This window comes from Falco biarmicus, chromosome 1 (assembly GCF_023638135.1).
Source record: "Falco biarmicus isolate bFalBia1 chromosome 1, bFalBia1.pri, whole genome shotgun sequence".
Lineage (NCBI taxonomy): Eukaryota > Metazoa > Chordata > Aves > Falconiformes > Falconidae > Falco > Falco biarmicus.
In genome coordinates this window covers 20,174,382-20,187,259 of record NC_079288.1, presented here as the reverse complement: position 1 = coordinate 20,187,259, position 12,878 = coordinate 20,174,382, and the positions used below count along the sequence as shown (strand labels likewise).

The 12,878-nt window shown below is 44.5% G+C and overlaps 1 protein-coding gene across 1 annotated transcript in view; it reads right to left on the bottom strand.

The window, feature by feature from the left end:
* The window catches only part of SLC43A2 (solute carrier family 43 member 2), a 30,591-nt gene that overhangs the window by 3,537 nt on the left and 14,176 nt on the right, over window positions 1-12,878 (bottom strand). Inside the window, exons 6-12 of the mRNA XM_056335343.1 lie at window positions 9,042-9,134; window positions 8,064-8,197; window positions 7,436-7,638; window positions 6,671-6,814; window positions 3,007-3,145; window positions 2,436-2,568; window positions 1,425-1,498 (exon numbers count right to left, since the gene is read on the bottom strand). Of these exons, the coding sequence (XP_056191318.1) occupies window positions 1,425-1,498; window positions 2,436-2,568; window positions 3,007-3,145; window positions 6,671-6,814; window positions 7,436-7,638; window positions 8,064-8,197; window positions 9,042-9,134 (920 nt within the window). The remainder of the gene's footprint in view (window positions 1-1,424; window positions 1,499-2,435; window positions 2,569-3,006; window positions 3,146-6,670; window positions 6,815-7,435; window positions 7,639-8,063; window positions 8,198-9,041; window positions 9,135-12,878) is intronic.

Sequence of the window (12,878 nt, the reverse complement as noted above, 5' to 3'; positions counted from 1 at the left end):
ATCCAGCACTTTTGTTTTGCAGCTGTACCATAGGCAGGCGGAAGTGCTTATACAACTACTGTTCCTACTGCAAAGGGAGAAGAGTGTTGATATTTACAAGTTAAAAGCAGGGCCTCTTTACCCATGACACCATTTGCTGCTCGGCAGTCATTTTCATCTTGTCATAACAATTTGCTCCCTTTATAAGTGAGTGAAACCTGCACAACAGGTTATCATGTGTTTTGCTTTTCAGAGGACATGTTTGATCCTATGTCAAGCTAAACACTACTGTTGATTGTTAAGTGCTGAGTATCAGATACCACTAATGGAAAAATAAGTTTCAGAAACAGTTTAACATCCTTCTCTTTCCACAACTAAACAGGGTCTAAAAAGGGTCAAGTTAAACTAAGCTTGGAAAGAAAGTGGAACAAAACCTTTAAGTAGTCAAAGAAGTCACACTCCAGGATCTCTCTCCAGGAAGTTCAAGACAGTTGCAATGGGCAAAAAGGATTAGTTTACAAGCAAGCTGGTAAGTATAGCAACAGGCACTCACCTTGCCCAAGACAAAAGTCTTTTGCTTCTAGCTGCCAGGGAACCAAAAGTTCATGAATTTTGAAGTAGAGTCTTAGATGGGTTTTCTAGTCTGGATTCCCCAGACACTGGGACCAAAACCTTCAACAGAAGGAGTCTGTGGAGTCTCCATCCATGAACATTCAAAACCCAAGTGGACACAGTCCTGGGCGACCTGCTCTAGCTGACCCTGCTTGAGCATGAGGGTTGGACTAGATTGTCTCAAGAGGTCCCTTCTCACCTCAGTGATTCTGTGGTTCTCTGAAAGATAACAGCTTCTTTCAGTTCCTCTGTCCAACAGCTCAGGACAGAGAGGCAGATCTGTTTTCAAAACCAAACCTCATTGCTTAATAAGGAATAAAGTATTTAGATTCAGCTATTGATAATTTTGGTAAGTTGGAAACAGGATGGATGATCTGTCCTGGGAAAGGGAGCTAGCATCACTAATGGTATCTTGAGCAATGCTTTACTAATGTGATGTCAGAGCAGACCAGTAGCAATGTATTCAATTATGTTAATGTTTTACCTGTACACATGCACATAGCTACTCATTATAAGACAAAAAAGCCTTGAGTTTTTACTATATAACCTTAGTGTCAACGACATAGTCTCACATGAGGCCCATATATAGCTGGGCCTGTCTCACTGCAGTAGCTATGTCAAAGCTGTTAGCTATTTGTAAACAAGGAAAGCATCAGCTAGGACTTTGGTCTAGCTACTGTCATCCAGTGGTGACTGAGGAAACAAGTTGCATCATTTTTCCCCTCTGACCATGAAGACTGCACTTCCTGATCTCTCTCTCTCACCTGGACAGCTTACCATCCTAAACCAGTTTATCTGGCCAGCCACATATTAATAGGTAAGCAGAAACTTACACAGCTGCATAGAGACCTCCCACAGCCGAGTGGATGAACCCTCTCACGATTGTGTGCAAAATGAAGGAAAGAATCTAGAAAAAAGCAGAAAAACATCACATCCTAGATGCCAGACCCCAACATACCACCAGTTCTAAAACTGTTCTCCTTTCTAGTACACAAAGATGGGCTTGATGAACCCAGAATCAAAACCTGAAATATCAGCACAAGGGAAGAAATTTGTACTCAAGTCTAAAAGCACTGCTTTTCCTTACTTTGAAAAGGCTTACATGTAGTGCCCCCTGAGCACAAGGCCTATCTCATTTGTAGATGGTACCACTGCAAGGACATGTCCCCAGCAACCTGTGGCCACAGTCACAATGCTTTTCATTGCAATCGTGGCCAGTTTAGTTTTCTACAAGCTATTGCAGACAACATGCAAGTATGAGAAAACTGTATCTGTTTGCTTATGTCATCAAGGCATGTTTAAGTATACCATAAAATCACTTATCTCCTCTGCCAAAAACAGGTGGTGCCACAAAATAAATATTCTAACAGGTTTATAATCCCACAAGTACCATTGGGCATAGCAATTGATGCAGAAATAACCTGCTGTATATATCAGTGTCATACTTCTTACAGCCAATTTTCTGACCATCAGCAGCTTAAATCAAGCCCAGGTTAAACACATAGGCAGGGCTGAGAGGAAAGTATCTCAGCAGGAAAGTACGTGTTGTTACACAGCTCAGCTGCAGAAGCTTCCAAGTGTGAATAAACTGTGGATCAATTCCGACATTTAACTATAGCTGCTTCTTTAGGTTCTCTCAAGATATGTAAACTGCATGGTATTATTTGTTTCAACTTTAAGACTTCCCAAAGCAGTACAGAAGTCTCCCAGCAGTGCCAGAAAACCCTCCTGCAACTAGCTGGTTCTGCTGGCTCGCAGGATCTCCCGGCTCTGTCCTGCCTGTCATTTTGCCAGCACCCACACTGCCAGCCCCTCCAGCACACCCATCCATTTGGCCTATTCACCTGCAACGGTAGATTAGGAATAAGACAGGTGATTCCAAATCCAACCAGCAGGACATTTGTGAATACAAAGGCATTGGTGGCATTGGTGATTTTCTGGATCTGACGATCACGTGTTTTCTTTTTCTTGTCACTTCTGGAAGGATAGCAAAACCTATGTTACAAAAAGCACTTTCAGCAGCTACTGGAACTCACAGCAAGATTCTCCACATATCATATCAACTCTATCTAAACCAGTTTGGCTAAAGGTCTGCCTAAGGAGGTGGTGGGATCTCCATCAGTGGAAGCTGAGGAACATCTGGGCAATTATTTTGGTGTTGTTACTCTTACTGTTAGGCTAGAGGGGAAGTCTGAGCCTCCCCTGCTACAATTTAAATTTGCTCTTCTTGACTGATCTTAGTGGACATGGAAGATAGTTGGGTCCTTTCCTCTGCAATTATCAAGTCTTCCTTCAGGCTTTCTTTTCTATACTGAAGAACCAATATTCTTTTCAGTCTTTCATCACAAAACACATATGCAGAGCAGAGGGGGCCTGCTACGTGGCTGCGTGTCCCGTGTGGCGCACACTACGCACTGCTCAGTGTTGCTGTCCTCATTCTCTTCTGAGCTATCATCGCATTCTTTCAGTCGCCAGTCCATGATGTACCCAATCACAGGCGCTGTCAGCAAGCACAGCAGTTGTAATACCCCAAAAATGGAAGTGTAGAGAGCCACTGCAGGGGAGAAAAAAATTAAAAAGGTCAGTCTAAGCGATACTGTAGCAGCAACGAGAAGAAACTGTTCCTCCCCATTGATCTCCTCTCTCAGGAGCCCAGAGCCCACGTGCTCACAGGCTAACAGGCAGGGCTGAAGGAGCTGGGAGACACCAAAGCATCACTGCATCATTTAGCCTTCCAGAGGCATGGCATCAGAGTGAATATACTGAGTATACTTGCTTCAACCATTCTCATCCTGCACTAATATTCTCTGAGCAGCATCAGCCCAACAGCAGGTCGGGCTCCAGAAATGGGACCCAGTAATTGCTTAGTGCCAGTGAGGCTTATTTATTCTGGCTAGGACCAACAGGGAAAGTTCTACAAGCACTATATCCTGCACAGCCAACCCTGCCTTAGACATCTCCTCTCCTGCCTTGCTGGAAGCTGCAGCTACATCTTCTCCAGCTGGGAAGGTCCAGCAAGGACAAGCCAGGCTGGGAAGCGAGGACTAACCTATTTCGTGCTGAATAGCCAAGCTCAGAGGTAGGGGGAGGGCACATTACCAGGCAAAACCCACAGCATCTAAGAGCAATTATTAGAAGCTTAAACAGTGAAAATTCTCCCATGATGGGAGAAGCGTCTACATGGAAAGCTGATGGCAGCAGACTCAGAAGAAACTGTCCCCTCCTGTTACTGACTGAACAGTTCCCCCACCCTGCAATGCTTTTTCTACTTCCTCTCTGCAGCCCACGTGATAGATCTGTAGACATCACACAGAAGGGCTGGTGAGTCATGGTGTACCACAGCTCTGAAGTAAGGATGTAATTCTGAAACTGCCCATCTCAGCACAGAATGCTTAAAAGTTACAGCACTGTAAGCAAAACTACTAAAAAGAATTTTAGTTTCTCCCTCCCAACACACTTCTAGATCTAGCCAAAGCAGTACAGCAAGTATTTAAATCAAAATCAACTTGGTAATGGGAAGAAGTTTCTGACAAGCCTTTCTCTCCTATACAGTTGTAGTAAACCCCAGCAGCAGGGCTGCTCTGCTGTGCCCAGACATGGCACCTGATGATACTTTCCTGGCTCCAGTTGCTGGCAAGGGAGCCAAGAGAAATGTACATGTTCAACCTCCAAACTCATATTCATGCCCCCATTACCTCCCAAAGGCAAGCCCTGAAGTGGCACCACATCTCACCTCGTTACAGCAACTGCTGTGGCCAAAAGACAGGTGGCATCACCCTCTACCAACACCCCTGGAGCTGATTTGCTGTTGTCTGGTTATTTTTTAATAGAGGATAAGCAGCAAGCCATGCTGTCATGTTTTGCCTCTTCATGCTATTCTGAACACTTAATCTTGGGCTCTAAACAGCAAGAGCAGAAGCCAATTTGAAGCAGGGAATGAAATTTATGGGGTCAGCAAGAGAAGAGAAGAGAAGGAGACACTGCAGCTGCTACAAAACAGGGCCTCCCCATTTTTTTTTATCATCTTAAAAAACATTCTTTCCCGAAGAGGGGGGAAAAAAAAAAAAAAAGCAAATACCAGCAGAAGTAGATACAGCAGAATTAGAAGCCTGGATAAAGCAAACAAAGGGTGTGCACACGGGCACAAACCTTCACACCACCTGTTCTACGTGTCTTTCTCTCAAAACTATCCTGAGCAAGCACCTCACACAGCTGAGTTTTCCAGCCTACCCCGATTCTACTTAAGGTCTTCAAGTATTACCAGATGTGAAAGCAAGATGACAGTTTAGAACTTGAAATTTGACTGCATCTTTCATAAACACATCAGGTCTACTCTCTCCTGCCATCCTACAATACAATTAGTTATTTACAGAGCCACTGAACTCCTTAGCCTGTCCATCTTTTGGGGTTTTTCAGAAGATAAGTAGCCACAGGCTGACTGCTCTTTCCACCTATAGTTTTCATGACAGATCAAAGTCACCATAATCCGCACAGGAAGCGGGACTTTCAAGGACACAGTGCCTCACTGCAACTCTAAGACTTTGCTACTTATCTGAATTATTTTTCCCCACATCCCTCTCTCCTGTTCCGCTCCCAGGAATATTTAAGTTTTCCTTGACCATAACATTTGCAGGATTGACTCAACAATCTCCTTCCCTTGCCAAGCGCTCCTGAAAGCAATTTCAGGTGGAAGGAGCTCTCTAAACAAATCATGTTCAGGTAAAGTAGAACAACGAGGAATCCAAGGGAGCAGCATCCCATCCCCTCCTGATCCACACAGATTGTATTTCTAGAGAGCTGCACACATCCTGGAATGGCTCTTGCAGCCTGACACTGCTGCGACTAGACAATATCACTGTTTTGCTGATGCCATGGAAACACCAAGACAGCAGACTGCACTTCGAGCCCAGGCTACATTCAGGGGGAGGAGGGGAAAATGAGAAGAAATCTTAAAAGGTGGCATAGAAAAAAAAAAAATATCGTGCAATACACCCAAGGGGCACCATTCCTTTTTTAACATGGAGCTTGATCTAAACAGAATTGGCAGCATATATAGTTAGTATTAATTCTGAAGTACCAAGGAGGGGAGAGGAAAAAATGAAAGAGAAATACCTAGAGCAAGACAGGGTAAAAATAAAAAAGTGAAAGAGTTACAAGGTAAGCAGAAAACTAAGCAGTGCTGGGAAAGGTAGGCAGTGTGAAGTTTGTCCTGTTTACTGTTTAATGTCTAAATTGGCTCTTGAGCCAGGAGATAAAGAACTGAATGCTGCAGGCTGTCAAAGGATCAAGAAACAAAGCAATTCAGGGAATGCCAGGGCACTTGGAGTTTCCCGAGTTTCCTTCCCTCCCCCAGAGCTCACTCCTGTTTTCAGAGGAGTGCCTCTTGATTTATCAGCTTCATGCAATCCAGATTTAACAAGTTCAAACTGGATCTTACTACAAAGGACAAAAAAAAAAAAAAAGGCTAAGTCTTGTTTTGCAATCCTGGGTATTTTCAACAACAGTAAACTGATGTACTCTTTCCTGTTTGCTTCATGTACTGAATCAGAGCTATAAATACTGACGAGTCCAGCGCAGCAAGCACCCCTGAGCCTCCACAGCATACACCAAGCTGCACAAAACAGCTATGACTTCACTTTTCCCACCCCCAGCTGCTGGGTTGAGATACCTAGTCCAACCATTAGTCATGACAATCAGTTGCTCTGTACTTTGTGCTTGCTTAGGATAAGCAAAGCAAATACCTGATGAAATAGGTTTTCCAGTTAAAAAAATTTATCATAGTCCATCCTGAGAGGCTACTTTCAACAACCCATCTGAGGAAATAACACAGAATAATACTTAACAGACACAGGGCTAAAATTAGCTTGACATTCAAGTATCTACCTCACTGCCCCTTGTCTTGGGCTAGTTCCAGCCCTCCACTAGACCCTACTAGCAGCTGTCACTGCACTCTGACACCACGAATTGCCATATACTGTATATCTGCTGAGTAATCAGACTTGCTGGCCTCTTGCAAGGACCAAGCCTGGGTCAGGTCCCAGTTTCAAGGAAGCAGATAAAAGTCTTCAGGTTACCCTACCTTGATCTTCATCTCCAGACAGAAACTCAAGGATGGTATTCATGGCTCCCATGTAGAAGATGAGCCGCAGCTGAGTGACACACATTGTGATAAGGCTGAGCAACAAGATAGGACTGAAGACACTCTTCATGAAGGAGGGAGAAGCTGCAGAAGGAATAATAGTCTCTCAAGAAGGCAACATACCTTCGTAAACATGTACAATTTCAGAAGAGGCTTTCACCTCTGGGTTAGCAGGTCTCCTAGCTAGTCATTCCAATACTGCGGGCCAGTGGCAGCTCCGAGGAACTCACAGTTAGCAGCTACCTGGTGCCTTACAAACTTCCATACTGAACAGCTATAGATGCTTGGAGTCTGGCTACCAGTAACTGGGGCAAGGGAGCAGGAAGGACAACTCACCTAATTCTGTGGCTTGGAGCAAAAGGAAGCTTCAAGCCATTTGCTTTTGCTGTAACCCCAAGTAAGGAAGGCTTGGTCATGGTGACACCCACGAGATCCAAGAGACAGCAGAGACCAACTGCACTGTCCTTCTGCAGCCAGACCAGTTACCCATGCTGTTGCCCCCACCACTGGCATATTTAGACAAGCATACAAGGACAGGATCCCTTATATAACTGAACGTGTATTTAAATAATGGTGTCTGGCACATGGTCCTGGCAACACATGGATCACTTATTGTTATCTCTTATAAACAGATCTGAAGCAGAGCAGAGAGGCAGACAGACTTGTGCCAGCACAAGCAACCCTGGGGCGCTCATGGAACCACACCTGTGTTGTCAGGCTGGCACTTCACTTCTAGGTCCACTGTAGACAGGCAGAGTTTGTTGTTCTCTTGCAAGGCTGTTGGCTCCTTGGGGCCCTTCATGGAGCTCCCCACACTGAGACGGCGCCCCACAGTTGTTACTTGCTTGTAAAACTGTTTCCCAGTGATTTTGTGGTCAAATCCCAGCCAGCTGAACTTTATTTTCACCCTGTTGGATAGTAAAGAGCATGAGAGCTGCAACACAGGGCGAGGAATCAGAGGCAGCAAAGTTGCAGGAGTTGGAAAGGCTATGTGTAGATTTCAAGCACTAGTTCCCATCTACAAACCCACAAATCATCTGGTTCCAGAGCACAGAGAGATACTTCCCCCAGGCCAATAGAAATACTTATGACTACTGACAAATCATTTTTCCTTTGTAATTCCTCTGCTTTGGAAAGTTCCACTTTCCACAGATATTGAGCAGTCAAGACATAATGCTAATGGCAGACATAAATCATCAACCTAAGAAGAAGTGGCAGCAATAAACAACATGCAAGGGAGTTCCCTCTCCACTCCTCTAAATTAGTCATGCCAGCACTTTCTAGAGGATTAAGAATGGGATTAGCTCTCAAGGCCAGTCTAGAGGACACTTACGAATAGTCCATGTCTTCTGGCCCTGGGAAAGGCTCCAGTGGCCAGTTGAAGAAACAGTTGAGGAAAACTAGTCCTGCACAGCTTGCCCAGACAAGCAGAATAAGGATGAAGGAAACCCCAAAGTCATATATAACCTGGAAATCACAAGGGAATATGGTTTTGACTATAACAGCAGAAAGATACTTCAACATTCTTTGAACAAGGTCCGAGAGACAACTGTGGGAAAGAACAACATGCTACATCTAAAATTAGTTTTAACTCTAGTAGTAACAAAAACACAGTTGTGTGACATGCAGGCTTAGAAAGTGATGTATATGCATCTTTACATATCTTTTAACAGCAGCTATAACAACAGGACTTCCAAGCTGCAATAGCATGCAGCTGCATCATAGATGACTGCTAAAGGTCTTTATCTAGGACATTCTCCATGGAGAGCCAGCAGCAACTTCCCTGCACACTTGAGACTGGCTTACCTTTACTGTGTGCCCCTTATGCTAACTCTGCAATGAAACATCTCTGGTTCAGAACCACTAGTGATCTACCAAGGCAGCCCAAGTGATTGTCTCTTCTGTCCCTTCAGTGCTGTTTGCTAGCTCTGAACTATGTTCAAGCCAATCACTGCTGACAAACACACAGATTAAATATACACACATACTAAAAACACACATATATACACACACTCCTTAGATATTAAAAAGCAACCTTTCATAAAGATCTTCAGTTTTTCACTTTTACTTGGCACCTTTAATTTTTTACCATCTCTTAGTGAACAGACCACTGCAGTATTTGTTGTGCTCCTGAGGCAGTCACTTGGGAAGTCTTTTACACAGACAGGAACTGAATCTTGTAAATGCACATCTCAAAAAAGAAAAAAACCCAGTGCTTCAACAAATAGTCCCTTTTTCTTGCCACATTATTGCTACATGGTACAAGACATCAGCATACCACCAGTCATGAGTCATGATCCCACAGCCTCACCTTGATTCCTGGAAAAGTCACAGCAGAAGAAGCATAGGAGCCAATCATCAGAGCAATGAACGTGGAACGAAGGTCACCAAACATGTTGGGCAGCTGGGAAAATAAAAAATCAGTTGAAACAGGCTGCTGCCAAGAGAAAGGAAGAAAAGGGAAGGAGGCTTTCTTGAGAAGACACTGGCATTTAGGATTAAGACTCCTAGATACCAGAATCTGAAGCAGACAATTTTACTCAAAGACGTAGCTCTTCAGGACATTGCTCTGCCAGTTGCATTGCTGTCTCCAGTGTCAGGGGACATCTACAATCCAAGATTTATGTGCTTAAATGACACTGCTTTTTTGCAGACTGACAGCATACTTTGCATTGGTTACCTTTGGCACAAGAGCGTTTGCTCCAGCCCTTGTGCTTTCTTTAAGAGTTCCTTACCCCAAGTCTGTAGCCACCACCTCTTTTCCTCTCCAAAAAATATGTGCCTATATTCTCTAGGTATCACCCTCTTTTTAGTCAAGAATCATTAGACACAGGCTGTAATCGCTGCACAGTCTTTAACACACCCTGCAACACCTTGAACTGCCAGGTTTGTTTATGCGCTTTGGGTGAGCACCCAAATCTTTGCAGTAGACTGAGAAGTTCCTGTTATAACAAGAAGGAACAGAGATAAACCTGAACTGTGCTGCTGTTCGCATTTCCATTTCTAGCTAGGTCCCTGACTCCTTCTGTGAAAGCATACTCTCCAAGAGTGACTAAAGCTGGTCATTTCTGTATCTGTTGGATGGCTCAGATGCCCAAGCACACTATCTTGGAGCTAGGTGCAGGAAGGCAATCACAAACACATCCAAGGCTTTATTGCCTGGGACAGCTATGAAGCTGCTGAACTCTGCAGCAACAGCACCTTGTGCTGCTATTCGTACCACCCACCCCACTTCACTGCCTGGGCTTCTATCAGATGTGATGGCATTGCTGTAAGCAGACCAGGCTGGTTCTGCAAGCATCTGTTGGGAAAGCAAAGATCTCAGTAGAAACAGCTAGAAGCAGCTCACAGCAGCCCCTTCTGCCACCTGCACAGCAAAAGTGCTCCCAGACTGGCTCTCCAGCTCCTGCTTCCACTCAGGACCCAGAAGCAGAGTAGAGCAGGCAGAAAGAGCTGAGAGACCTTCCCACTCTCCTGGGAAAGGAGGAATTCCCCCTTTTTCTAAACAACTTAAAGCAAATCAGTTTCAGTCATTAACTAATGGCCTGCAAACTAGCCATTACAGGGAGAAGCTCTGAAGAAGTTGTAGGCTACAGAGAGCTCTGCCAATACCTCCTGAAGCTGGTCAATGGGCAGAGATTCTGCTGCAGGCAGGCAGATTTCTCTCCCACCTCCTTTTTTGGGTTACTTCCTCCCCAAATTCTATGTGGCATCACTACCACATCAGCCTCAGAGAGCTTCAAAGGAGTCTAACTGTAGGCGCCTTCTAGGCCTGAAAGCATAACCAGCATTTTATCTGTTTAAAGATGCTGCTGAACAAAATGATTCAGTGAATATTAGACTGAGTCTAAGCAAGCAAATGCTGTCATCACATTCCCATTCCACTGCTGAAAAACAAATCCATCTTTCCCAGGAGTAGCATATAAGGCAAGCAAATCTGGCTTGTGTCACAGCAGGACCAGCGTGTTTACAACACAAGTATTCCTGTGCAGGAACACTCTAGGACCCATCTGGCTGTTTATCATCCCTCTGTCTCACTGCAGAGCTTCCTATGCAGTGCAGTCTTCAGGTCCTCAGATAACCCTGGCCAGGGAACAGCAGCAATGATGTGCTGGGCCTAATGCTGCTGGCGAACCCTGAGCAGACGCACACGGCAGAGGCAGAAAACACTGCACTCCTCTGCAGTGAGGATCCCCACCCCCAGATCCCTGCATGTGAGAGAGCTGCCAACAGGCTGCTTCCAGGAGCTGCAGACTGAAAACAGCAAAGGATCCAAAGGTCTGTTACCAGGCACAAAAAAATCTCTTCTTGGAAGCAGTGGCCTGAATACACATCCCAGAAAACAGCATCTGCAGAATACAGTATCTGCAGGTTACAAAAAGGCTAGTCACTGTCACTAGGCAGGGCATTCATTTAATCTCAAATACCCCAAACCTAAAATAATCTCCAGAAATTACAACAAACAGCTGTTCCTACTGGGACGCTCAGAGCAGGGCAAGAGCTCCACAAACACAGCTGCTTCTTGGCTCAGGCTGGTTTTCCCTAGAGCCCCAGAGATCACAAAAAGCCTTTTTCATACAGCAGACAAGCAACTCCCAGGTGGATCCTCCTGCTCTGAGGGCTACTGGAGACACAGAGCAGGCCTGAAAGCAAACAGTCATGCTCAGGAAAACCCAAGCCTGCTTCTGCCTAGATGGGGACAGAAGTCCTAGAAAGGCTAATTTCCTAAAAATCCTATTTGGCATCAAGCTAGCAGCTAGATGAGAAGAAATTGGACATAGGAGATTTAAGGTCTTATCCATCCCAATCAAAGCAGAAACTGAAAACACTGAGTACTTGGGATGAAAAGAAATCCAGGACTACCTGGAAGGGTGGGGGGCAGAGGAAAGGGAAAAAGCAGTCCATACCCAGACAGAAAACCTAAAGCCTCTCAAGACTGAGTGCTAGCACTGGCAATGCCTGTGCAGGTCTCATCTAAAGACCAGCTACTAAAATAACACACAGTATTTACTAAGCCATTTTTCATGCTGTCTTTATAGCAGCAAGCACTGGAAAAAATAAACCCCAGAGGAAAAAAAAAAAACCAACAAACAAGCCACAGAGCAAGTGGGCTCTTGGTTTTTCTGCCACCAGAAAGATCTGATCCTCATTCTGATCTTACCCCTGCAAGCCCAAAGAGACTCCTCCACCAACTTCTGCCCATTGTGGTATGACAGCCCCAATTCTGCAAGACCTATAATGACAGAAACTCTTACGCCTCCTATTTAAAGGACAATAGTACTCAACATACTATTAACCTTATGCCCTGCCTGAAAGATACTGACTTAATTTTGCTATAACTTTTTTCCCCTGGAGTCCTTCATTACAGGTATGCAATAAAATATTTTCCTCTTGCAGATTATTTTCTCATGTGCCCTATAGCGAGTTTAAGACCTTCGATCATATTTTGTAATTTTTTCAGCTTTTTCCTGGAGATATTCCACATATAAGACTTACCACAGCAGTATTACCAAACCCAGTCTCCCTCCTCTTACAAGGACTGTTTGAAAGAACAGTGGAAAAAGTCAAGGGATTGTGAACTAGACTAATGGAGAATGGTATTTTTATTCCAGCTGAACTTTGTTTTCCCTATCAGGGGTATATTTGGAAGTTACACAGACACTAAAAATGTATTCCCCAGGAAAGCCTTAAACTGCCCACTTTGTCCAAAGCATATGGAAATTCCTGTTCCTGTTCAACAAATAGAAGATCACGGAGCCCTAAGTTCTCCTAATATTTCCGAGCAAAGAAGATTCCCTACCTAGAGATGCCCCCCCACTCCGATTAAAGGGCACTGTTTGCAGCAGAAATGAAGAGCAAAGCAGCTGTAATTCTTTGAAAGGAAAACAGGACAGAAGACAATCTATAAAAGGCTCTTTGTGGTAATTTATCACACATGTTTTTTCTTTGCATGAAATAGCTTCGGAACAGAACTGGTGCCAGATTCCTGTGTTGCTGTCAAAGCCACCAACACAGATCTGTTTCCATTTCCAATCTTCACTTATATTGGCTAAGACCAAGTCACGAGGCAGAAATCTCCCCTCTGCATTTTAACAACAGGCACAGTCTGACCTTGTTCCCAGAACTGGGAACAGCACCACTCGCTCCC